This window comes from Etheostoma cragini, chromosome 8 (genome assembly GCF_013103735.1).
Source record: "Etheostoma cragini isolate CJK2018 chromosome 8, CSU_Ecrag_1.0, whole genome shotgun sequence".
Taxonomy (NCBI): domain Eukaryota; kingdom Metazoa; phylum Chordata; class Actinopteri; order Perciformes; family Percidae; genus Etheostoma; species Etheostoma cragini.
Window position 1 is genome coordinate 10,655,438 of NC_048414.1, and position 25,844 is coordinate 10,681,281.

General features: G+C 39.4%; 2 protein-coding genes and 1 non-coding gene across 6 annotated transcripts in view; all 3 read right to left on the reverse strand.

Moving 5' to 3' along the window:
- LOC117948565 (FERM domain-containing protein 5) overlaps window positions 1-14,714 on the reverse strand; it is a 54,148-nt gene extending 39,434 nt beyond the window's left edge. For 2 of the 4 annotated variants that reach the window (XM_034878259.1, XM_034878257.1), the window contains exon 1: window positions 14,316-14,714. In XM_034878259.1, coding sequence (XP_034734150.1) covers window positions 14,316-14,417 — 102 coding nt within the window. In that variant the 5' untranslated portion in view covers window positions 14,418-14,714. The remainder of the gene's footprint in view (window positions 1-14,315) is intronic. The other 2 variants (XM_034878260.1, XM_034878258.1) reach the window with 1 other exon arrangement.
- Window positions 14,715-15,664: 950 nt separating this feature from the next.
- trnah-gug lies at window positions 15,665-15,736 on the reverse strand. The gene has a single exon. It is a non-coding gene; the product is annotated as a tRNA-His (tRNA).
- A 1,087-nt stretch (window positions 15,737-16,823) lies between these two features.
- Window positions 16,824-24,928, reverse strand: malt3 (MALT paracaspase 3). The gene is made up of 15 exons (XM_034878255.1): window positions 24,764-24,928; window positions 24,429-24,499; window positions 24,213-24,334; window positions 23,689-23,827; window positions 22,996-23,171; window positions 22,693-22,789; window positions 22,180-22,215; window positions 21,841-22,044; window positions 21,263-21,440; window positions 20,967-21,041; window positions 20,671-20,798; window positions 19,210-19,359; window positions 18,444-18,598; window positions 17,684-17,800; window positions 16,824-17,540 (listed from the first exon to the last, which is right to left on the reverse strand). Exons 2-15 carry the CDS (start codon window positions 24,469-24,471, stop codon window positions 17,202-17,204), a joined length of 1,959 nt encoding a protein of 652 aa, XP_034734146.1. The 5' UTR covers window positions 24,472-24,499; window positions 24,764-24,928; the 3' UTR covers window positions 16,824-17,201.
- Between the last annotated feature and the right edge of the window lie 916 nt (window positions 24,929-25,844).

Genomic DNA, 25,844 nt, shown 5'->3' on the forward strand with positions numbered 1-25,844 from the left:
GCTTTGACTCAAAGACAAGAGTCTTAACGATAAATCAAATCAAGGGGATGTTTGTAGTTAATAAAGTGGGCAGTGAAGTATTGACTGCAAAGTCTGGCCAGCTGTCACAGAGCAAACAGGGCCTGACAGCTGGGTGGTAATAACTCCACATTCTCAGAAGGGCAGAGACCTTTTTCCTGCACAACAGTTTGAAAATATGAGTTCAAAACCCAGTAAAATACCTGAGGCAATCTGCTGATTTCTGCCAAATTAGCAATAACCAACAGTGGCTTTGGTCAAGTAGAAGTGGCCCATATTTAGTTTCATTAAAGTAAGAGCGAGTGCATTATCAATATCGTTGCATAGTAATATCTGAATATGAAACATCCCCAGTATTCAGTAAAAAAATAAATAATTTATACATACACTCATCTATTATTCCGCCCCTTGCAACCTTAAGAGAGAGACTAACTGAGGCAATGATGTAATTAATGCAAAATAAGAGAGGATGTACCACATCCTCTTACAATTTCATCACATCTCTGGTGGCTGAAATGGTGACTGTCAAACCTGCTTCAGTGGTGTTTCTTTGCAATGATGTGCACAGAATATGACTTATCTATTGAATGGATAGTAATAAGCTAAAAGAGACTGGCAATTGAGGGATGAAAACTAAATAGCTATAGAATAATAATACTGAAAGCAGTTACACTACTTTTGTAGCTATAATGAAGGGATATAATCTCTTGATTAATCTTGCTTGATTGTGCCTACTACAGACTGCAGCACTCCTCAGCCATGACTGCCACTGTACTACATCATTACCAAGCCAGCAACAACAATCTATTCCCACCAGAGAGGGGGTAATGGGATGTCCTGGAGGGCACTCCAGGGGTCTTTCCATAAAGCTCTGCTGCCACTCTTCAGTTAGCTACCCTCATTAATTATAGAGGCAAGTTAATGCCTAGTGTATAAGAGGCATTTAAGAAAAGCCAAAGGAGCCGGGACGGAGAGCAGTTGTCAATGAAGATCCTGCAGCTGAAAAAAAGCCATTTGGTAGGGAGGGAAAGTAACTTGTCTCCATGCTGAATCACACACTGAGAAGATATGAGCAATGAACTGAGTCATCAGAATTAGAATCAGAATCAGAATAAGCTTTATTCGCCAGGTATGACAGACATACAAGAAATTTGACTTAGGTTGGAGTAAGCCTCCATGCAACACAGATATACCAAATGTCCAGGAATAGATCAACCTCAGTAATATTAATATCAATAGTGTCTTGTGGTGACAATATTGCTTTGTTTTTTAAAGCCAGAATACATTCTTATGGCAATGTTACAGCGCCACATAATGCTAAATGTTAAAACCAATTACCATTTGAAAACAATTGGAGTCATTATTATTGGCCGAGCATGTTAACAAATAAATTATAATGAATTTGACCCCGATTCTTAGTAGCTCTCAATATACAGTAGATACACAGTGCAGAAAAGCTAATTAAGAATACTAGCCTGACACGCCAGACCCACATCAAGATGTTGGGTCAGGGAACTCACCATTGGCAGGGCTAGGGTGCGTCTAGATTTCTTGGCTATAAGAATACATCAAATTACGAAAACATATTCGCTATTGTAGCAATACAAGCATTGCATCCAGGAAAACAACAACAACACTGTAGATAAACAAAAACAGAAGCAAAAACAGACACGCATACCAATTTGAAAAACAAACACAAAGACACACGCTGCAAATAAGCAAGTTGATAGAGAAACTAGCTGCACATCTTACACAACTAAATTACAACACGATAGAAATCCCTGAGGGACAATAAAACAGATAAACACTTGCTAGGCAGCTAGTAATTAGTAAAAAGGCTAACGTTAGGTGTAGAGCAAATAGGCCTATGTTACACTTCCTGTTTCCGGAAACGTAGTAGGTAATCAAAATTTCTGATCAACAGTCTTTCTCCATTAGGATTTAGATTATCAGCCATAATGTCTAAACCATCTGAGGTGGACTGACCACTAGCTACGGGGTTGTGAAATGGAAGTCTCTGCTCCTGTAGGAGCTAGAAGTCTGTATGAAATCAACCTTGTTTTAAGAAAAACATGTTTTATCCACGATCTTATGGAGAAAATGTACACCCACAGTCCTAAGCGTAACAGCTACATCTCTGATTGGTCCAACCCGCTGTTACCATTTTTTAAATGTTTTTTACTCAGTGAGTATTCATTTATAATCCAAACCACATCGATGTAGGTGACTTTAGGCAGGTTGCAGAGAGATTTGGTCCAGCGGTAAATATCGGACCCGCTTTTGTAAAAAGTAAACTGGAAGAGCCGTATTGCCAGTCTGAGACATTCTTCCGGTCTTCAATTGTTGCGTGACATAGGTCTATATGTCAAATAATATCAGAATGTTAACTATGTATTTACATCACATTTGTGTTGTCAACATGGCAATTGTGTGTAATTATTTCATTATTATTTAAATAATAAATTAAGCTACACATTACTCAATGTGGTGACCTTAACTTTGGATTGAAAGGCAATACAACTGTAGCGCAGTATGAGCAACACAATCAATCCAAGATATATCACTGAATCTTTAAGATTGTTTGTACACCGGGCAAGGACAGATCAGATAATGATCGTCACCGAATGTGCTCATGATCATTACCTTTGCGTTGTGCTTGAGGCAGCATGTGGGCGGACTTGGCTAGGCCAACTCCTCTGTAGAGTTTATTCTCTGTACCTGCAGTGTGGAATGACTTGTGCTAAAAATAGCTAAGCTTACCACAAACTGGAATATTTTGTGATCAGCATCATCACTATACCCATAGCCCACAGGATACCTAATTGATCTTTGTATTGATTGGACTGATTTAGACTTAATTGCATTCCAGTTAGGAGAGCTCATATGATAAATGGACTGTTATGATATTGGAAAAGTTCTATTTGCGGTTTAGATTTACAGCTTTGCCTCATAATGATCATACCACCTTTGGCATATCAGGGAAGCCACTGCAAATTATGAAACAATTCTCCCAATATAAGAGAACCAACGCTGAATATTTAATCTACGCCAATATATTTACAAACTATTATGCAATCAGAAACAACTGAGATGATGTGTGTAGAATCTACTGAAGCAGCTCCTCCCCTCTTGCACTGTATGTGCCGCCGAAGAGGCCCGGGGCAAACAATCGCTCTTCCCTTCCAAATGAGTTGGGAGAGTGACGTGCTGGGTAGCTGTGCAAACAGACCTTTATTCCCTTCAGTGGCACTTGTCTCCCACCCTGGGGACAGTAGGGAGCTCCATGAAAACCATTTATTAAGAAGGAGGCACCGGTGTTGAAACAATCCCCTCCAGATTGCTATTCTGCTGCCATATGGTACACCTCTGTCTGTGTACTCAGAAACGAAAACCCAGAGCTGCGACCAAAGGCAAAAATTATTTACGGAGGTCTATTTCTGTGTGATTCTACAAATTCTGCAGATTTGCAGTACTACCACAGCTCATAACATATAAGCGCAATGAGGAAAAATACATTTTCAACAAATTTCTTTTATTGAATATCACTGCTTGAAGGGTTATTTTGTAGCCAAAAATGTAGCCAGGTTTGCAAGTCTTACATGCCACAAAAATTGACACTTTTGAGTTATTGGTATTGAGATTGGTGATGTATTGGTGTCTTGATTTTGTACCTACTTTTCTACAATTTAGAAAGGATATTATAGATTATCTCGTGTTGTAAGTTGATGAATGAATTTGACTTTCACACTTGAGGACATGATACTGTTAGTTTGTTGAAGTACACTAACAATAAACACTGTGCAAAAAATTACTTTAAAGTGCCATTATTTAATATCCAACTCTTATAAAAGGGTAATCTTACAGACACTGGCATCAAACTGTAGTCACTGAGAACTATCAATTTGATATTTGGTTTGACATAGACAGAGTACAAGACAGGACACAATAGCAACAACTCATCTTTTACATAACAGAGAGCAGGGAAGTGCATCTGATAGCTCAGAAGATGCTCTATTCAGTCAGTCATGACACAAACACCACCAGAGAGACAATCACAGTGAAAATCATATGCACAACTGTTATATCCTAAACCCATGTCACTTGGCCTGTAAACCCAATTTCCTCAAGATAGCAATGCAGTTGTTTAGCACCTAAACTGTTCCTAATGTGTTTCTAATGGTTTTCTTGTGCTGGATGTGGGAATACATCCAGCACAATTAGACTCTTACAATTCCAAACATTATAGGGCACAAAATAGAATTTTCTGAACCAAATGAAAAGATGCCTGTGATTTACTCTGCTATGTACTCACTCTCCACTAAAGTCGGCAAGGCAAAATAGAGACATAGGTCACTGAGGAGAGGAGAGGAGAGGAGTCTTTCTCTTGGCTTATTGTCTAATATATGGAGACACACAACCTAATGAGCCAGCAATAATGAGAATGTTTTTCCTTAACTGATTTTGAGCAGCTATTGCGGCTAAGAGAGAAAGACCTCTGGGAAATATCTTGTGACAAGCAGTGGTTGTCCTGGCCATTAAGGGCCGGCCTGGCTGGTTTCCAGGTTGGCCAGATAATCAGAGATTGAACAGATGACTCAGAAAGACATTCCACAGGAGTAATTAAGAGAAGTAATAATATAAAGGTATAAATTACCTGATTTATTCTTGTAATGTGGTTACTTGAGAGCAAGGAATTCTGAATCTAACTAATTAAAAACAACGTTATTTTAAAATACTTTATGGGCAAACACTACTGTTACTGTTTTTAACCCAACAAAAAAATTGAATTGACCCGGAGCCTGCAGTGGACAGCTGGCTTTGTGTCTGTGGCTTGTTGTGCATTTCCAATATCCAGCCTCTTTGTCTCCTGTGTTTGTGTTCATCTATCTCCTCTCCAGAGACACTCATCTCTTCTGACTGCTGCGCTGACACACACACATACACACACACAAAAGAAAAGGAGACTGATTGCATGCATGAATAGCTGTTAGTGTAATATGCAGGCCCAGACACACGTGTTACAATGGGTGTCTGCCCAGGAGTTTTTAGATTCTAAAATGGAATAAAACATTGACTGATGGATGATATGGCATGTAAATGATTATACACACAAACAGACGCAATGTGAGCATACAGTGCTATACGGCCCCCAAGAACGGTGCTCAGCCTTTCCACCAATGTTTTCCAGTGGCAACACGCGGCACTGCAGGAAAATAAAAATACCTCTGCAACCCAGAAAGTTTTTTTTCCTATAGGCCATTATTGTCAAAGAGACGTCTGTAAAACTGTGGCCAGGGAACTTCGAACTGCAACCGAGGTCAGTTGTGACTCTTTCTATTCTGAATTGTTTAATCCATGGACTTTTTGTATTTGAAAAACTTCCCTCTAGCTGAAAAAAGCGATTTAAAAAATTCAAAAGTCAATGGGCAAAGCAAGAACTCACAGGCGGGCCCGGCGAGGAAACACTACTGCCACATATCATGGAAGTAAACAAGGAAACTTAAAAACTTTTTTGAAGTATGCACCAGGCGAGCAACTCCAATGAATTGAATAGGCACCATTTTGCAATCCAGTATCCAGTTATATAATACATCTATGATGCTAACACACAAATAATGATTCTCATAAAGCAACTTAGCCTGTCATCTATCTACACAGCGGAAAAAAACAACACCTTCTCTGGAGGGAAATTATTCAGAGTGGGTGTAAAATTAAACTTAGATAAATTAAACATTCAAAGGGGGATTTTTCAACTCTAACTACCAAAAACAACCAGCCCACCTTGTCTCCACGTATCCTTGCACCAATACACATGGTTCTCTTCAAGTTCCTCCGTTCTCTGCCTTTCTTGTTTTTTTAATTTTGTTCAACTGTGTGCGGTGGCACACTTGAGAAATGCTATGTTGTCACTCTTCTGAACAGAGAGACAAAAGACCATAAAGAAGAGTAGGAGTGGGACCCGCTGAGAGAGAACAGACCTTGTACTCTCAGTGCAGCTCAAGTGGCCCTCATCACATGCTCCTAGCCACATCTGTACCAAGATCACAGGATCTTAAGTTCCCTTAAAGCAAGACGCTCATTTGTGAGAGTGCAGATGGCTTTCCTTAGGGAGCACTTTTGCTATGATGCGAAAGATCAACCAGCTTCTTCCTGGTAAACAGCACCAACCGGCTGGCTTCCATTGCAACAGGAGATAACCTTTGTCTATGTAGTAAAACTTATTATTGTTATACCTATTTTTTAAGGGGGTATTATCATTGTGATTTTTAAAAGCATGTACTGGTGTTAAAACCATTCCAATTTAGCACCAGCGAGAATTCTCAGTGCTCATATCATATTCTAACTGACTTTAGTTCAGAAGCCTGGATAAGTTAAACCATCTGTTTACAGTAGGCACCGATGCACCAATCTCATACACCGGATCATATTGGTTAATGACCTGATTAAATAATATGGGTGTCATGGCATGGCTGATCCACACGAAATACAATTTCTTTGTCAATGTCATTGTAGAATTCAGATAGAATATTTTCAAACATTCATTCAGTCACAGCTGTTGTTTGTTTGTGCCACAGCAATAAAAATAGTTCCAAGCAGTAAGGTATACACATTATGGCACACAAATAGTGCATTAGATATTTCAACTTTTTCAAGTTCTGCAATCACAAGCTCTCAGTAGTTTTACATTCTTGTCTTTAGCTGTAGGAAAGGACACTTCACTTTTCCTCTCCTGCTGCAGTGGCCAGGCTGTAAAAATCCAAACTGCATCAAGCTTTAACTTAAATATCCTCTCCCAAGGGCTTTTTTCAGTTTATCGCCCCACTCTTGGTAATCTCACTGATTACCGGTAACTCCACTGTTTGGTGGAGTTACCGGTAACTGCTTTTTTGAAAAAATCCAAACCATATAAAATTTGTGGAAACTGAGGCTATAATGTATATATGTAGGTTTATATACTTATATGTACTAGACCTCGGTAATGTCACTGATTTTCTGAATCAATTTTATTCAGATTCACAAGGTTCCGATTTGATTGATTTTCTAATTACATTCAATATCAATTCATTTAGGGATATTTCAGTTTCAAAACTAAATTTCTTTGGATATAAAATTCTACAATTGCACTATGTTCCCCCTAAATTGACCACAAGGCAGTTACATTAATGAAGTTTTTATTTAACATAAACAATACAGCAGTCAACACAATACATTTACAGACTCTACAGCTACAAGCTAGCATAGTGCCAATGGATTTTTTCGGTCTTCTATTTCATTTACAGACAGAGATAGATTCTGGATTTTTTGAAATAATATCAAACCATTCAAATGAAAATTTGAATCGGAAAATCAACTTTTAAAACCCAGCCCTAATAATATACAGTGGTTAAGTTCTGATTAAATAATTTGAAAATATTCTCAACCAAGCAGTGATTCTGTTAAACTGCTTAACATGAAGCCTGCAGGACCTTACAGCTCTTCGCATAAGGACTTTCTTACCTGATACTGAATACAATATGTGTGATATTATCCAGCCAAAACAGTCATCATTCCAGTCAAATTAATACATTTTAAATAATATCTCAATCTTCTGAAATGAAATCCCATAGGATCCATGAAACGAGTTGCCTTATTGAAATCAACTGAACCACAAATCTTTTTATATAAACACAGTCAACCTTGAAATAAGCCTTCTAAAACGTTTTGGATATACCGACATACAAACAATAAAAAAAATCATCTGTTCCTTGAACAGCAACGGCCACACTGAAAGCATTACAGAGGCAAGATCTCACAGAGAATGCTGAGTAGGTTAATCTGCTGCAGAGACAAAGAAGACACGAGACACTGTGGCATATACAGAGGAAAAAGGGAGCTGGAAGACGGACTGGAAGGACGGCAATCATTAGCTAAAAAAAACAACCTTGCAGTGAGGCTGTGTGCAGCAGAACCACAGGCCTGATGGTACGGACGGAGAGAAAGAAGGACCCATGGAGCAGGATAAAAGAGAGAAATAGCAGGAGGCCAAAGGGAAAAAAGGAGAAATATGCTTCATAAAAACGGCTCACTTTTTTTTTTCCTTTTTAATTCTCCCTTATAGCACATCAAACTTAAGTGATGAAACGAAGACTGAACTGAGAGTTGAAGATTAAATGAATCTCTCTACCCCACTTTCTAGGAGCACTTCTGTGACTTTCACTGCTTTGTTGGCCAACAGAGCAGTGTCACGGCTGTCAGAACACATCCGATTTCAGCTCAGCACCTGTCCTGAGAGCTGATGACACCACCGTTATTATCAATTTCCATCACAAAGCAACTTTTGTGTAGTAGAGCGAGACCAAGGATTATTCAAAAGTAACAACATTGTTGGACTGACAGAGACAAAATGTATATGCCTGCTCTGTAACCCCACATAGCTGATAATAGAATAGGAATTCAAATGCATACAAATCACAACATTTTTACCCTGCTGTTGTGCAACAATGTCAACAAAAAGTGCTCTTCTGCTGTTTTTCACTGCAAGTGTGATAGTAGGAGCGTATGCCTGTTTTTCCTCATTAGTCTGCAGAGGCACAGGAACTCGAAGTACAGAGCGAGACAAAGACTGGATTCTCTTATTCAGCAGAGAGCCCTGTGACCAAAGACAAACAGGACCAGAGCAACGAGGACAAAGTAGAAAGGAGAGGACAAAAAGTAAAGACTGACTATAGCAGCACTGTGACTTTTGTCTACAAAACGTTTTAGAAGGAACACAGTACACAGAAAAAAATATGCTGTTATCCAGCAGCAAAAACAGATCAATTATATCACAACTAGGGCTGTAACGATATGGAAAAAAAAACCAAAATCACTACACTCAGCTCAACAAACCTGTGTGAGAAGGCAGAATCACAACACACTCCGTCCAACTCCCAGAGTTATCCTTCCCGCCCAGATCTAATGCTGCCACATCTTTAAATCACTATTAGTATTAGTCCTTTTGGTGCCTTATCCCTGTTTTGACTGGTAAGTTTAGCTAACTGTAAAGAAGGCTAAAAGCAAAAGGGGTGATGTTGCAAAGTGGGATGTAATCAATGACAAAACAATGCCATGTGGCAGAAAAAAAGTTATATTACGTTTACTGAAAAAAAAAGGAATCGTGGTTTGTATTGAATCGTGGGTCAAAAATCGTGATAAAAACCGGACCCTGGGTTTATCATTACAGCCCTAATCCCAACTGATATGTTTTGTTTCCTGCATTAGCAGCTGTCTGCAAAGCTGCAATTTGGGCATGCTATGGTTCCAACACAAGAACATCAAGGCTGTTACACAATGTTCCGCACCAAATTGTGTCTTGTCATAAAACATAACCTAATATCAATTGTAGTTGTCCTGCTAGAGTAAATAATGAACCTGATATAATACTGCAATTAAAATCCTGATAGATACCAAACTGTGCTCACAAACGTTTGAGGGTGACGTTTGAAGAGCGTCCTCTAGCGTGAGGTTGCGCATCACTCCTGTTCAGCATAACTGCAGATTACAAACACCTTTATTATCTGTAATTGATCAAAGCTTAACTCAACACTGTTTTTCTCCTTTTACTGTAAATGAGTTAAGCTATCCGAGGCTCTCTCTTTTGAATCCCCATCAAGAGTTGCACTGCGCTGTGTTAAATCATGTATGAGGCCAGTGAAGTATATAAATATCACCAATAGTTTTGCAATCTGTTTGCATTAAGATGGCTCCAAGCTAACGCCTGTTAAAGTGACTTTTGGCCTGATTATAGAGCACTGCTCGGCTCTTGTCCCCTTCTTATTAGTAGACACGTCCCAACAGGAATATATTGGTCTGCTAAAAGGTTTAATATTCATGCTTCGAGGTGGAGCATAACCACAGGCCCCTCTGTGTCACACAATACATGCCAGACAGCACAATGGAGGGCTCAGCAGACTGCTATCAACACACTGACAGACTGCCGGCCTGCTCTCCATCCAGCCCACATACACGGATACACAAAGAGTCACTGGGAAATATGAGAGGGCCATTTGGTGAGACAAACCCAAAGAGGTTTAGTGGTCTCAGCATCTTGATACAATGCGGTGCAACAAATTGAAGTTATAATGTTGTGAGCTTGTGTTTTCATGAGTGCAAAGCCAAAAAGACATTTGGCATCTCATCTTCATCTTAGCTCTTTCATGAATCCCAGTAAGCTAATGCAGGTCAGGCAAAGCTTAATTTGCCAGTAATACCCCGCTGGAATATCAGAGCTCTGCGTGTGAGAAAGCAATGAGGGTGAAGATTAAGGACCACATCCAAAGGCAGCAACAGAGCAGTAGCCCTTTGCAACCTTGACACGATGCACCAGCCCTTTTGTTATCAACAAGACGTGAACGATATATGAAGTGAAGTATAACTGTAACATGTCAATTCCCCATGAGACAGATTGGAGAGAGCTGCATGCTGGGGCTGTCCTGCCCTGCTCTGCTGTGTAGATAGACGTTACAGTGATGTAATCCTTAATCGCAACCAGCCATGCGCCACAGGTTCAGCCAATCGTGATGCTGGTGTGCAGTGATGCTGGTAAACACAAGTGACGTTCTCCTGAGGTTACTCATGAAATCATGAAACATTCAGACCTAGCACACATTTTATTCATTCATATAAAGCATAGCAACAGTGTGTCAGCCGCCTGTCAGCTCTGAACACACACATGCACCTGCACACAGATGCACACAGAACTTATGCAGTCTTCCGACCCTGGCTGATATATTGTATGTCTATAGAGCTGGTGCAGAATACTCCTGAAGGTCTTGACAGTGTAAAGTCAGCAAAGATCTGCAGTCACCAGGGATCTCTGAAGGGGCATGGCATCGGTCACCTCACCACCACTGCCCTCCAATGGCATTAGGAAAATAAATGACCTTCCAGTGACCGCAAACGGTCGAGTCTTTGTCAGGGCTTTTGGAAAGGAAATCCTGACCGGTGAGTAAGCTCACATTTTGTTAGGGTAACTGTGGAGTCACCGTAGCAACAGCTGAGACCCTGGCACCCCACAATACACACACAGACCCCATCCCCCGGCACTTTTCTCACCAAGATGTCAGCCGACCTCAGGAGGACTTCACCAGCACTGACTTTGGTCACAGGAGTCTCTTTTTTTAATATGTTAGTAAAATCTTCAAAACACACCCCATTTTTTTACATTCTTACTTTTGGGTTGATTAGTGACATGAAAGCTGGTGGTTGTGGTTTCCTCATACAAAATACTTATAGAAAACCAGGGGAAATCACAGGTTTCACAGGGTGTAAGCTATAATTAACTCTGTCTCTAGAATAGAGAGGGCCAACAGCCATTTAAGAAATATGTAATTATTAGAAGCACAACGAAGAAAATACTGGAGGTGTTTGGAACGCATAACAGATTTGCACTAAGTGAAAACAAAATAAATACGATAAGCCTTCTATGGTCATGTTTTTTTTAAAAGCATTTAAAGAAACAAAGCCACTGCATTAGTTCAGTCAGGAAGACTATACTATTACATGCTTAGACCTTCTGTATTTCTCTCACATCTGCAATCAATACTCACACATACAGTATGCTTCTTCATTGTTCCTTGCTGTCCTGTCTGGGCTGACGATTATCTTATCAGCTGCTCACATTAGCTGATCTCATCTATCCAATAGTTCAGCGACACACCAACATTGTAAGCCTATCATTCTGCTGCTGCCCCTATTTAAATATGATTCTCTGTCTGCCTTTAGTACATTCATGCCGCTGTTATGCACGTGGAGGTTTACAGCTGTTATGCTATTTTAAATCTGCTTTGCTCTCTGCTGCTGCTCACAAATGGCAATGTGCTCTTCCACCAAACCATCACCACCAGTGAAATACTGGCAATTGACATATTTGTATACAAGGCATATTTGGGGCTACTTTATATACAAAAACTGACTGACAGAACTTCAAAGGTAAACTGGGAATAAACAACCTGCGTTTAGGTGTCTCAGATTCATTCAATATTGCATTTGATGTGAACCAAATTAGAATAGTTTTTGAGTTTTGCTTAAGGAGCAGACCAACAAACAAATGCATTTATAGTGAGTGAATCCACTTGGTCTTGTCTTTGATTAACAATGTGGTATTTTCATCATGTGATTTATCCTATATCCAGACAAGACACAAGGCACGGCTGAAGTCTGACTCTGCTGCAACATTGCATAAAAATCAGAGCAGAAGAGGCTTGAGGGCACTTCCATCAACCTGCAACTAGATGAGAGTTAAATCTACAGGGCTGTGAAAGGGTGAGTGCTCACTTTTTCCTCATCCACACACAGCAAAAACATCCATAATGCATTAAAGCGAAACTTAAGTTTATGCATTACTGCTGCCAATGATTTAAAAAGATGCACACATGTGCTGCCTTTCTTTTAAAAGACCTCAATGCATATTTTGTTTGTCATAGTTTAGCTGCAGACATTTCTGCTGAAGGTAGCTTTAAAAATGTAGATGCCATGGGGATGTTCCTGTCAGTGAGAAGGTTGATTTAATGTCAAACAAAGGAAGGAGGCTAATGTAAGTCAAAGGTAAATCTGAATTTGGAGCCATTAAACAGTTCAGGGAAACAATCAGAGTGTAATGGAAACAGGTCTACTGGGAATAAATTCCCAGCACATTGTGCACAGTATAGGAAGATGAAAAAGAAAAAGAGGGAGCAACAGAAAAACAACGAGAGGTAGAGAGAGATCACGAGTCAAAGAGACTATATGACCCAGTTATGCCTCTTACTTTGCATTCCCTAGTCTAGGTGTCCTGGGTGATTTTGGTTTTTGGCCTGCCAGAAGCCTGGAGGGACGGAAGGGCAAAACTTAAACTAAATGAGGACTACACTCCAGCGGTGGGGCTAGTCATGTGCATTAGCCTGCTCCCTCCCATGGCCAGGTTAGACACAAAGATAGTCAGGATGCCAGACAGTCACAGCAGCGCTGGAGCATTCTCTTCTTTCCCAACACTCCCCTTCTTCCAGCCTGCTGACGTCAGCCAACCAGACCACACGACTCTGCTGCAAACAGCACACCTGCTGGCTTGTGGCTTCCCAGTCAATCTGGCCCAGGTCCATCTCTGGTCAGCTCTCTAAGCAAAAATGCAGGTCTGTTTACAACCTGGGCACACAGTCACGATCCTACAGCAATTGCAGTGTCTATTGCACATTTGCTCATTGGAGAAAAGAGGAGCGATTGCAGTACAGCCTCCTGCTGATAACAAAGATATCAAAGTAACAAGAATCATGCATGTCTTATTAATAATTTATTGTTTCACGTCCCAGTCACAGGTTAAATATTTCCCTGATATGTCTTGGGGTGGCTTCAACGCGTAGCCTACATGTTGCTGACTACTCAGAGAATTCTCTAAGGATTTACTTACACCCCTTTACTACAACTGCACAGCATATATACAAAGGCAACAGATTTGTGTGGTAATTGATGTGACAGGCCCCCCTCACCTACTTTTTATGAAATCAGCATGAACATAAAACTGCACAATCATCAAAGCAGTGCTTGTAGAAGTGAGATCAAAGGCAGAGAAATACATTTTAATATTAGGGCTTGTTGTCATCTTTACAAGTAAGATGTCTAAGCCGATATTGTCTGTATCAGCTGTTTGTTTTCCACTTTCATAAAAAAAGAAAATGTTATTCATGCACATAGATATGCTGTGGTCATTTAATGACAACATGCAATCCTGCATCACCATCACATGTGTGGATCTGAAAGAGCCACATAATGTAACTTAGTAGGCATGTTCCCCAAAGCAGCAACGGGATACCCTATATGTGCATTATTGATGTCAGAGGTTCAAGGGAAACTGCATGAGCAACAACACTAAATGATGATAATTAGTACCAAAGAGCAATATTCCAGCAAGCAACCTCAAGCAAAGAGACAAACTGACACATAAGAAAAACAATCCTGTCCCAAACGCCCTTTCTGTCATGGGGTTCAGAGTGTATGCTTTTGACACCCCATCAACGTGAGCTTGAGGGAACTGTCCATCCTGCAAAGCTCCCTGAAAGCATGCCACTAAATTCACTCTTATATCCTGTCAATAGGGTAGGAGACTTGGAGGAAATAAATCAGCCTTGTGTTATTTTAAATGGCAAAACTCTACATAATCCTATTACGGGTCTATTGTTGTCTATTGGTAGACACCGGGCTGTCCCTCTGCTCAAACAGTCGCTTTTTCCTGTCTGCCCAGTCAGACACAATTGTATCGCTATTCAGAGCCCTGCGGAGCGAATAGTGGTCGACAGGTGACTAACCTGAATGGTGCACGTGTATTCCGTATCATCCAGCAGTCTGACGGTACAGCTGTATTCCCGTTCAAGATTCCTGATGCTGCCACTCATGAATCGGCTCAACATCTTCTCAGAAGAATCGCTGCTCAGCGTCTAGGACCAGAACAATAAACTCAACACCAGCGTGCTAGTGAATGTCACATTGACCACAATCCCCGGCCCCCTAAACGACCAGCAGCCAAGGATTTAGCCGCCGAGCCGTGCACCATTGTTGTCCCGTCAAGTTTTCGTGCAGTGGGCCCTTGCTAAGAGCAGAATCCAAGGATGCCCGCATCCAGATCCAGAGACAGCTCAGCCCTGTTGTGTGTCTGTGGTAGAGCCGAGGATTATCTCTCACCATTCACCGCTGCCACTTGAGCAAGCGGGCGGGTCCCAAAGAAAAGTGACGTCGTAAAGAACCAACGGGAGTGTGTGGCGTTTTCTCTGCGCTGATTTGTTTTTCTCTCACCGCAATTTGCCCCGACACACAGCTAGCCTGCCTAGGTCCAGAACATATTCAAATTGGCTTCTGTTTTTTTTTTAAATATCCTTCACAAATTGAATAGGATATTGTCATATTTGTTTGCAACTAGGCTAGGTGATGACTGCAATGTCTTTCCTTAGGCCTACCCCATTTTAAACAAAAGCTGTGATGGTAAAATGTATTCAATCCAGAGATATTTACGACTAATTATGAGTGTGACTAAGCCAGAATACATAATATCCCCTTAGCAAATGCTGCAAGAAGCTCATGAATCAATACTTAAATACAAAACAATGGAATGTGGTTATGGCTTTCAACCCAAAGCCGTGCCAGACTGACCAAACGTCATTGGTCTATTGTCAAAGCACTAATGGGGTTGTATTTTGTCCAAGTCCTAAAAAGGGAAAATATCATACATACTATTAGGAAAGGGCATTTTTCATCATTAATTTTTACTAGATCATATATTGGGTGAATGTTGAATTATACTGCCACCTGCAGACCAGTCATCATTAGTGCGTTTTAAACGGTCATCAGTGCCCCACCCGGTCTGATGTGAGGACGCTCTGGGGTTTCTGAAGTGATGGAGGATCTCCAGATAAAATCAACCGCGGTGTAATTTATTATTATTCAAGTTCCACTTATTACTCACATAACAGAGTTGACCAAATTATACTCAATGGGAGACCGTTAATTATTTTGGCATACAATTCAAAGGTCTGTATTACACGATATGATATGCTTCATAGCACATATCACACACAAAAGGATATAGTTGTGTCTCAGCGTTGTTAATATTCTACAATTAGATTCCAAAATCCAAAACTGTGGCCCCTTCTTTCCGTTTCGCTGCCGTGACCCGGATTCGAACCGGGGTTGCTGCGGCCACAACGCAGAGTACTAACCACTATACGATCACGGCGAGCTAGCGGGGACTGGTGCTGCAGTGGGAAACTTTGGCTATAAGACTAGGACACTAGGAACAGGAACTAAATGACGCTAGTTATGCGGTGAATGGCTGGACAAAAACTTGAGTTTGTAACGTTAGAAGCCTATGTGACCAAATGAAAGTTTAACGTTAGACACGTAACAGTAACAGCTTGCTATCATAGTTAACATTTGGCTAACTTTAGCTGAAGTTTACTAGCTAACGCTAGCGTTAGGTCAGTTACCGTTAGCTGCTGGACCTAAATTGCTAAGACGTGTAACGTTATTGTGCCAACTGGCAAGTGGACAATTAAGCTAGAAAACTGTATACAACAAGACTGTTCGGATATTAACGATAACAACTTGGTATTAATCTGGTATTTCGTCTCGTATTGATTCAATATAATGTTAACGCAGACGCTATATTGCAACTTTGCAAGATGCTAAAACTAGTTTCACAGCGTCCAATTCAGCAGTAAAACATAAGCACACTTTTTTTCTTTTCTTTTTTTTTCCATGTCTATGTCCAAAACACTGTACCCTGAGTTGTCACATGTGGTCCAAATTATCCTAGAGAGGCTAAAGATTGTTAAAAACATATTTTCAGACCAGTTACATTTGGACCTGGTAATGGTCTCTGCATATGAAAAAAACTGTAAAATCTCCTTTTATTGCATTTTCACAAATTATAATCTTTCACAAATCTGAAACTTTGAAGAGTCTTTAGACAAAGGCTGCCCAATTTGAGGCCCGCAGGCCAAGTTTGCCTGTGTTCTCTTTGTTTTGGCCCATGGACTTAACATGCTAATCCTTATTTTCCTCTTATTTTAAAAGTATTGACTACAAAACGTACATTTTGTGCATTTAAAAAGTACGTAATCTGAGTTTAACGCCAATGTAAAGCAGTGCTGTTAAACTTCCCATTTAAATTACATACATACATTTTGTCTGTGGAGAATTGCAAGAATTACAGTATTCTTTAAAATCAACATTTATTATTACTAGTAGGCCTAGTCTTTTCAATCATAAAACATTGCAATTCATTTGAACAGTTTAACAGATGTTTCACAACATTGACAATCAAAATAGTGATAAAAGTAGTGGTCTTTATTAGATAAATTATTAACCGAAATGGTCTTTATTTAATAAATTAGGCTAGCCAGCTTGCCACTGATAAAAAGTAATATGTCTCTTTAAGTATTATACCATTTATAAAGAAATCAGTGTTTAGCAAAAGTAAGTGTTAAAGTTTCTTCAGTGTTGAGCTAAGCACTAAAGGGTGGTAAAGCAAACCAAACACACCTCAGTCATTCACTCATTCATCATCATCATCATCATCATCATCAGTATCATCATCATAAATCACACCCAAGATGTGTGATCAGCAACTAAATAATTTCCAATCAAATCAAAAATTATCACATTTACAAACGAGTATTTACAATAGGACTGAAAAAGATTTAATGTTTGAAAGTGAAGTCTTGCAGTTCGTTTTCATCGTTCTCTTCAGGTTCATTGCTCCTTGTAACTGCAACTTTAGCAGCACACTCTGCCTTTCTGGTGAAAGGGCCACACAGACCAGCCAGAGTCTGATGCAGCCGTGGTTTGCTGCTTGAAATGTTGCCCATACTTTGAGCAGAAGCACCTTCTTGTTTCTTGGTTGTTGTTGCATGATTCCTTCTGTGCAATTTACAGGATGCCACCAGAGGTTTTCCTATGTCCACCTGTTGGCTTTCTGTCTGGCGTAGCTTACTGTCCATGTGAGTATAGTGTAGCTCCACCTTGATCACCAGCGATGCCTTACAAAGGGAAAATATGAACAAAATGTCATATTTATTGTACAGACTTTCTTGTAAAGACATGCTTTTTTTTTCTTTTTCTTTTTTTTTTTTTTCAAACACTTCATAGGAACACAATCGGGAGGAAAATCATAACTGCATACCGTGAGCTTTTGAAGAGCACAAAGTCGCAGAGTACAGTCTGGGTTATCAGATGTCTTAAACAGTAGAGAGTCCATCTCCTCAGACCTGCCAGGGCCGGAAAATATGTCTTCTATTGGCTAAGGATTCAGAGCATAAAAAACATTTTGTCAGCATTATCACAATTTTAACCAACCATATCAATGAACATGTTCTGCCTTTACACTGGTCTGGCACTGACTCACTGCTAGAAATGCACTTTAACGCTGATGCATTCAACAATCAGCCACTAGGCGTCAGTACGGGCCAAGACTCATGCATGTATTACGCACAACAGATTATTTTTACTACTTCCTGCTTTGTCTTTGCCTACCGCAAGCTGGAAGTCTATATATGGCCAGAACATCCTCAGACATGTGAAATGTGGGGGTGAATGGTCCATCATTGAGAAATTCCTGCTGGCTCATGGAAACTGACTGCTCATGCATTCTATGGTGAGCAACATGGAATATGATGCAGATACAAATTGCAGTTTTTAAACTATATGTTTAGTTTGGTAACTTTTAAAAGACAAAGCCAGACTTTAATGAGTTGGCAAAAAACCAAAGGTATGGCTTACATTTCTGTATGCTGTACATTTCCGTTTCAACTGGAGTGTGTTTTATTTGTTAAAACTACAACTGCCTTGGTTCAAGATTGTCATGTCAAAGATCTCTTATGGCTCCTTTTGTGAGTGAGACTAAAACTTGACAGAATCATTTTAGGTAAAAGGTAAATATTTACAGGTGTGCTACTCAGGGTGACAGTGCAGTCCTGGGTTCGGGGGCCTGTAGTCTTTACAGTGGCAAAAGCCACCAGGACATTAGAGAACAAAGCTGAGAAGCTGACTTCCACTTCTACTCCGCAAACAAACTTCAGCCGCTTCTTCCGTGGTAGCTCTGAAAGGCAATATGAAAAATATATATAAAAAAAACTAATAACAACAAATAACATGAAGCACATCTGTTTTACTTTTACTGGAATTTTGTGTTATTATGGAATTAAATTGTTGATAGAGCAGCTGATTTTGCCGAATCCTTAGTTAACCAAATTTAGGGCTTTCATCTACTCTGTTAATTTAAGCCGCAGACTTTTATCTTTCATCTGCTCTGACGGAGACTGAGGAGATTCTCAAATTAGCTCATGTGTCCATTCAATAAGACTTAGGAAGTAAAGGTATCAAAAGGTACCAATTTCCATCCATGAAACAAGAAAATATTCAATGTAAAATGAGTCAGTTCCCTGTTTTAATTGATCAAAAGCAACGCGTAGCAGTTTCTTTTTTATAACGGTGCTGAAAATATCAAAATAAACCACAATGAATGCACTTGGTTTGTCACATGCTGTCGGGTAGGAGGTGTGGGCAACAGTAAACAGAATAATATCTTCTCACACTCAAAATGATAACATATCAAGAAATGGAACTGAAATTTACCTGATGGAAAATAAACTATATTTGGATTGTGGATGTATTTCACATATAGGTTCAGGGAAATTTCCCCAAACTCACCATTTGCTTGTCTCCAGCAGGCATCTCGTATGTGAAGCTCCCTTGTATGGCCCGTGGTCTGTACTGGGTCTGCAAGGGATCGAGGTTCCTTCAGGGTGTGTTTGATCTCCACTTGCTGCTTGCCTGTGACTAGAGGGTCTCTGCCTAGATCTGGTTTAGAGAAGAATGAGACAAATGCGGGTAAATAGGATGCCTGGAAGATCTGGAAAAAAAAAACTCTACTGCAACTTCACATACACATTTCCAGGGTGTTTTCCCATATTTAACTGAGTCCATTACTCTACTTTGACCAATACTGAGAAAATCAACACTACTTTTGTATTTATTTTACTACAACATCCTGTGTCTATTACTCTTTGGTTCATGGGGCAGCAGAAAGAGTTCATAGGATTAACATGGCTGACTTTGAGGAAATAAGATTATTAATAGTCACAGTAATTGACTGGACTAAATGAGTTTTGGGAAACCCATGTTCACAAGATTTGATACATGCAAACTTAGGAATGATTTAATAGGGTTAACAGGGTGGGATGGCTGGCCAGTAGTGAAACTATGATCCAATAATTGAATATAGAATTGGCTTTTTTAGAATATTTTATGTCAGTATATTTTGGGGCCAGCTGTCTTCGCTTTAATGGATGAGCAACCAGCAGCTCATCACCAACAGCTCTTTGTCCAGTCCTAAATAAGTCCCAGACAAGATGAGCAGATGTCAAAAACTACCCCATATTGTCTCTCTGGGATTGTAAATAAAAAATACAAAGATAAAAGATGGTAAAACCTGTTGTGAAAATGCTGTAATCATTGGTTTATTGGTTCATTTAAATGTGTCCACATGCACACACACAGAGCTGAGTGCTGTCATCAGGGCGTCCTGTGAACCCATGAGAGCAGTGGCATGGGTGCCCAAACGGCACAGCAGCTGTCTCGCTCTCCCCAGCTCTCAGGTTTCTTGCTGTTCTCTTGCCAACAGTGTGAATTTCCAGAGAATGAGGTCACATGCTAATGGTACCTCGAAAAAATGATTCTACCAGAGACCCATCAAACAGACAAACACATTCTCAAGAAAGGTCAATTTGATAACTCCTGACTCCGTTCCATCACAGCGATACTTGCAACTCCTGAGTAAACAAGTCTAGAATGAATTGCCAACAATTATAAAACTTGTCTGTGATCCAGCCAACGCACCAAAGGACAACCTGTTCCCTTCAGATCTCTTTACTCACAATATGCCAGAACTGTGAATGGATAAAAGTAAAAACAAAAAACTAATGATTGTAGTATCAGCCATACCTTATTTCCCTTGTAATGATTGCTTCCTTTGTTGCTGCGCTATTCTACTTAACTACCTAAAACCACCGAATAATTGAAAAAACGACACCTGTCCTTGTTACATTAGCATTTTAGATTCATCATCAAGTTGTCAAAAACCAAAACCACAGCCTTGTATTTAACACTTACCCTCAGACACCTTTTCTAAAACATGTGTGACTTTCTCGGTCTGCAGGATGTGCGCATTCAAGTACTTAGTGAAGATTCCAGTACTTTTCCCCCCGTCCTGGACCTCAAACGCCTCAGCATCTTCACATCTGCATTGGTTAAAAGGGAAATGTTATTCAAACATATGGCAAACGATTTAGTGCTACTTTTTAATGATACATAACATAACTTTCCATTCCACAAAATGTTCACTGATTTGAAATTATTGGTTTCTGTAGTTGCAATAAATGTCAAAACAACTAATAAAAAGTACATACGTGGCATAACCGTAAACAGTGTTCCCACTGGGTCCCAATGGCATGATGCCTGAAGGAATGCAATCCTGGTTGTACCTTTAGAAAATAAAATACAGTTTTCAGAAGACTAAAGCAATCAAAATAAATCCTGATAACTTATCATATATTATGAAAAGAACTGTACTCAAATGTAAGGTAAATAATAGTTTGTTCAGTTGTATGTTACAGTGTGATGATCACAAGTTCAGAAAAATAAATGTTAAACAAATCAAGGTGTCATGGTCTTCTGTTATTAAAAATTGAATGAGTGCACTTACCATTTTCTACAGGTATCCAATAGGATAACACTCAGTACCGTCCGTCTTTCCTGCATGCTGAGCATGATCCTCTGCACACAGACACAGTTTTCAGGTCGATATGGTTGTGGAGCATCAACAGCTACCAAGTAATTCCTCCCAGCATGCTCATATCCATGACCCGCGTAGTAAAAAAGGCCTGTCAAGAGTGATAAAATACACATGTTATTACCACTTAAAATCATCACATTTTGCAATGAACATACACAATCCTGGGATAAATATTATGTGATGTTTTGGAGCAGCCTAAAGAAAGGTCACACTGGCCATACATGGTATATAAAGTTTTAAAAAATGCCTAAGCTTCTTTTTTACCCCTCACCCTCCCCTTAAACCACATTTAGAGATTTGTGACCCATGACACGTGGACAACGATGAGAGCCACGGAACACGAAAGAGGAAAGAGGAAGTTACAATGTCATATTTCTGATCCCACAAAAATCTCAAAATGACTATGCCAGCATTTCTCCAAGGACAACAGTTAAAATAATGTATCAACTGGCAAATGTAGCTAATTTAGAAAAACAATATAGAATCACCATAAACTCCTCTGTCAAGGAGCTGCATGAACATATCAATAGCGGCCAGCATCTCCTCCCTGGTGAGATCCAGCAGGGAAACCACTCTGAAGCCGAGCTGCTGCAGGAGGTTGGCCAGCTCATGCACGTCCATAATGGGGGCCATTAAGTCAGGGTGGTTGGAATAATTCAGGTTGCCAATAAGTAGGGCGACTTTATCAGTGGCTAAAAAGTAGATAGAAGTAGAATTCTAATTATAGCAACACATGGAAATTATCAATCATAACCTTGATTATTTCCCACTGTAGCACAAATAAACATATCGATGGGTGACAGAGTTTCTTTTTTATAAAACCTTACCTGTGGGTGGTGCCGGAGGAAGGGGATCAGTTTGAACTGGAGGATATAAAAAGGAGAAGTACAAAATGATTTTTTTTTTTTAATCAAAAATCTGATCTTAAGTACTACGATTCTGTCCAGAGGACACGTACAGGACAGGACAATTAAACGATTTGACAACTATTGTTTTGTTAGCTACACTGTACAGTACATACCAGAATATGAGTAACAAACAAGAGAAACTTTGCAAGAACTAGTTTCACTTTACATCACTTTCCTGTTGTCTGTCTAAGGCCCGGATCAAGTACTATTTGGAGTCTAACTTCCTTTTTAGTCTAGAAATGGGAAAGTACCTGCAGCATAATGGAAATAATTTCTCTGTGCTAAACCAGTGGAATGAAAGGAGTGTTAAAACAGATTTTCTATACAGCCCTTTCATTGGAAATGGAGGAAGTAAAGTCTGAAAAACAATGATACAATTGGGAAAAGGAAACTTTAACCAAGCTGATAAAAGAAGAATCAAATATGGCTTACCAATGTCAACATTGACTGGTTCAGTCCATGTCTCTTCTAGCACGTTAGATATAGAGCACAGGTATGATCCTTCATGTTCGATTGTTGCACCGTCAATCTGCAGATACCACAGTAGATTCAATTCCTACCATTGTTTGTCTTTCTGGCTATTCCCCCATATGTAAGATTACTTATCAATAAATCAAAACTTTGGTAAAATATTAACCAAAGGCTGCATTAGTCAGAGCCAGTGAAATGGCACGGTAAATATAGCACAGTGTAAACAATCACTGTCAGCACTGAGGTAAGTAAACACTTCCTTACCTGCAGCATGCCACTAGTCTTGTCCAGCAGCGGCTGTCCATTTCTGTACCACTGATAGTTTGGAGTGGGGATGCCAAAGGCTGCGCAACAGAGGGTGAGTTTTGACCCTTGTCGGACTGTTTGGGGTTTAGGGTTGACCACGATGTGCGGCTCACCCTGCCAGTATACTGGCAGCCCTAATGAAGTTTGAAAAAAAAAAGAGATAGAGATTCAAAATCACAGCAATAAACCAGAAATATGAATCAAACTGACACATTGCCAACTGACAGGCAGTGTCTATGTTTTAATTATGCAAAATAACAAAAAGTACACACTTAGCATTGAAAACCGGTTCCTACTTGGAATTGCTTCATAAATTTAGATTCTAGTAGAATTGTTTCTTTCTTGAAATTGTTCAGAGGATTTGGTTTGAAATCACATAGTAAGCAGTGCACTAGTCTGGCTTTATTTTACATTTAAAAGCCCTGTAAAACTGCCAACCACCATTTAATCAAATTAAAACGTTTCTTTTATTTGTGAAAATAGGACTGTGACCCATTTCAACTCCATCCCTCAAAGAATTAGAATCAGAATTGATAAGAACAAGAATCGAAAGGAAGAAAATTGGAATCAGAATTGTTAAAATCCAAACAATGCCCAACCCTAACCACATTACTGCAATATAAATAAACATGAGAATTTCACAATGCATACCTGATTTATCAATGTCCAACACCTTGACTTTCACCCAGTCGCTGAACACGCAGTTACAATAGTGATCATTCACACGGCACACATAGAGCTGAGTTCTTTTAGCTTTGATGGTCAAGTCTGCTTCAGTGCCTCCAGACACCTTGGACACACAAACAAAATGTTAAATATAACTGAAACGGAAAAGATTAAGATCAGTGCAAGACTTTGTCAAACATATTCTCAAAAGGATGTTCAACTCGTTTCAGTTGTCATTTTACGATCCTTTATTTAAACCGGTGGTTTCAACAAGATTAAGGCAGCTGTACACCAAAATAAACATGTACAGTACAAGCATAAACAAACAGAAATTCACAGACACACACAATTGTCACACACATTAGACAATATTTCCACATTGAAGTAAAAAGTGCCATTGAAATGCTGTTTTAAAACCTTCAAAAGGAATTATATATTTAAATTTCAAAGTTGTTAAGTAACTCATACACATAGGCACGTGAAGGCATAGACATTTAAAATCCACATACCTCCTTTACGTCAGTGAACCACTGGTAGTTGAGGGTACCTGTGCCCTCAGCACGGACACTCAGGGTCACCTTATGGTCCACAGGTACACACACAGAAAAAGGATGCCGCACTATGAAAATTTCTGAAACAAATCATGTGAAGATCTCAGTCATCCAAAATCTGTTGTCTCTATACTAGAAAAGTCACAATATGTGGTGTGGTAAAGAGACACATACCTCTGATCATTATTTGACAGGGTTCGGTGCGGAATCCAGTCATCAGTGCATTTTCTTCTTCTTAAAACGGACTGTAGGAAGCTGAGTTTAAAATTACTGTTTTAATAACTACCTCATACAAGGCTACCGCCCAAAATTGAAAAACTTTAAAAATGAATAATATAGGGAAACGGCTGTAAATGTAATTTCTAGCCTCAGCCCTACTTCTTATTTCCAATGAAGTTCGCTTTATTTGTACACCGCAGTGAAGAATAGGCCGACTGTAGATTCTGTTAAAAATGTCCCTAATGTACATGACAATTATCATAAACACGCATGTGTAGTGTATAACCTACCTGCCGTCAGCCTGTTACGCGTTAAGCAGCTGTTGGACATCAGCCAGTGTATTCCCATAGACAGTTAAAGAAAGTGTATTCCTCATCTCATTCTTCATAACTTAAATTACATCGACAACTTCCCTTTCCCGGAATGAGACAGTGCACACATCCAGAACCTGTAAGCCTATAATAGGGGAGCATCTCGTAGAACAAAAAGAGTCTCTCAGCGTTGGTAGGCCTACACGGGACGAATTTAGAGTTTTAATTTGCTTTTTTTTATTTAGTCATACGCCTTAAATTGAATGTCATCGAAACAGATCAACCCTGCAACGGTTAAGTAGATGTGAATCACGTAAGGGAGATGTGAGTGGAGCCACGTTTCCAGACATTACGGTAACGAGCAATTTGGCCCCGTTTCAAGTTTTGTACAATCACAGGCTGAGTTCAATGGGGTTAAATTCAGACTGAAAAAAACTCACTGTTTTCAATGGGATAGATTCATCATAGGCTATTCTAGATTTAGCCTGATTTGTGATCAAAAATCGTCCCTGAATGAAATCTCCAATAGACAAAAAAAACCTTTTCTACCTCCAGACCCATAAATTCCTAATAATTCATGGGCACATTTCGGACCCTTCAGTGTAGAAGGGTAACACAACAATAGGTTTTAACACGTGTTGTCTTTGGAAGTCGTGAAATAATCTATATATTCTTTAAATCCTTTATAGGAGTTTATGATCCCTAATTGACTATTTATTATAACATAAGATATATTTATATAATATGTAATATTTTCTACAGTTAAGTATAGTTTAATATTTATAATATTTTTAGCATTTCTTTTCACAATGCAGATATAAACAGTAAGTATGGCCTTTTTTACAAAATTGTATTTGTTTAACTAAAGATATTTACCAGATTTTTTGTAGGTGTGTTTTGTTTGTGTTTGTTTGTTAAAGCTACATTTTAATTTACTTAACCAGAAAAGCTTACAATATCTTTTTAAAAGTGTCTAAGCCAAGATTGAACAGTACATTGAAGAAAAACTAGTATTAGATAGACATGTGATTATAAAATTATAAAATTCTATTTACAATTT

Coding starts and splice junctions, on each gene's coding strand:
- malt3 (XM_034878255.1), bottom strand. CDS start 24,471: ATGACTGGATTCCGCACCGAACCCTGTCAAATAATGATCAGAG. Junction 23,172..23,688: donor GTTGGACATTGATAAATCAG/GTATGCATTGTG, acceptor AAACTTCATTAG/GGCTGCCAGTATACTGGCAG. Junction 21,042..21,262: donor TTGGATACCTGTAGAAAATG/GTAAGTGCACTC, acceptor TATTTTCTAAAG/GTACAACCAGGATTGCATTC.